The 1,055-nt window shown below is 44.1% G+C and overlaps 1 protein-coding gene across 1 annotated transcript; it reads right to left on the reverse strand.

The window, feature by feature from the left end:
• Nucleotides 1-287: 287 nt before the first annotated feature.
• On the reverse strand, nt 288-697 carry LOC121940668 (sodium bicarbonate cotransporter 3-like; the record flags this gene model as incomplete). The annotated part of the gene is made up of 2 exons (XM_042483384.1): nt 288-430; nt 551-697. Coding segments are annotated over 2 exons (290 nt in total), but the record flags the coding sequence as incomplete, so codon positions are not given.
• Between the last annotated feature and the right edge of the window lie 358 nt (nt 698-1,055).

A 1,055-nucleotide genomic window follows, 5' to 3' on the forward strand; every position in this document is an offset into this window, starting at 1 on the left:
TGCACTGCAACTTTCAGATTTCAATGTCATACATGTCTTATGATTTTTTTAGCTTGCTTTCATTTTCTGTTTTCTAGATCTTTAATGAATTGCATTTAAATTTTCTAATTTTGAAGTTTCTTTTGCTCTTTGTCGCTGCGTTTGATCTTTTGTGTTGTGCACTGTAAATTGCCTTGTTGCTGAAATTTGCAATATAAATAAACCTTGGACAACAACTGATAAATGGATTAAACAATGAACCATTCATCAACATGTTGTGATTAATACAGTTTTGTGTGTGTGGGTACATGTGATCTTCTGACAGTCGTACGGTGAAACACACTGACCTCCCCGTCCTCTGCAGCTCCGGCCCTGCGTCATGCTCTGACTCCTTGATGATGTCATAGCCATGGGCGGAGCCATTAGGGGCTGGCGGCATCTTCCTCTTCTCCTGCAGACAGAGAAGATGGAGAAGATACAGAGAGCTGAAGTCAGGACGGACACGACGCCAGTGTGGTTACATTTAAGATCGTGGCGGTCTGACAGGATGCCGATTCAGTGGAGGTCTCACCTGAGACGGGACGCTCTTTGGGGGTTCGATGCGGATGCTGGGGTCCCACTCGCCTGGAGGAAGCACGGTGACCTGATCCAGGAACTCGTCGATCCCTGACAGCAGATCGGTCCTGTCTTTAGCTTTGTAGGCAACATCATGAAAAATCTACCGAAAAGAGACGTGAACATTTACAGATCCTGCACAAACTGCACAGCTCTTCATTTAAAAACAGACACAGCATCACCTGAGGACGTTAATCAGACTGTACACAGCTCCCTCTGGAGACACCGCGGGCTTTATACTACATTTAAAACTCCACAACACCTGAAAATCACAGAGGTGGAAAATCCCCTGAGTTCATTTTAACCCTTTGACACATGGACTGGCATCAGTTTTTTCTTGTGCTGCTTTCAGACACCTTCAACATGTGTTTAAAGCTTTGAAACCTGAGAAAAAAGAATTTTTTTGGCAGCAAGCCACTTAACTAGACATGCGGGGTTAATTGCAATAGATTACTAAAAGG

Source organism: Plectropomus leopardus, unplaced genomic scaffold, assembly GCF_008729295.1.
Source record: "Plectropomus leopardus isolate mb unplaced genomic scaffold, YSFRI_Pleo_2.0 unplaced_scaffold9221, whole genome shotgun sequence".
NCBI classification, from domain to species: Eukaryota; Metazoa; Chordata; class Actinopteri; order Perciformes; family Serranidae; genus Plectropomus; species Plectropomus leopardus.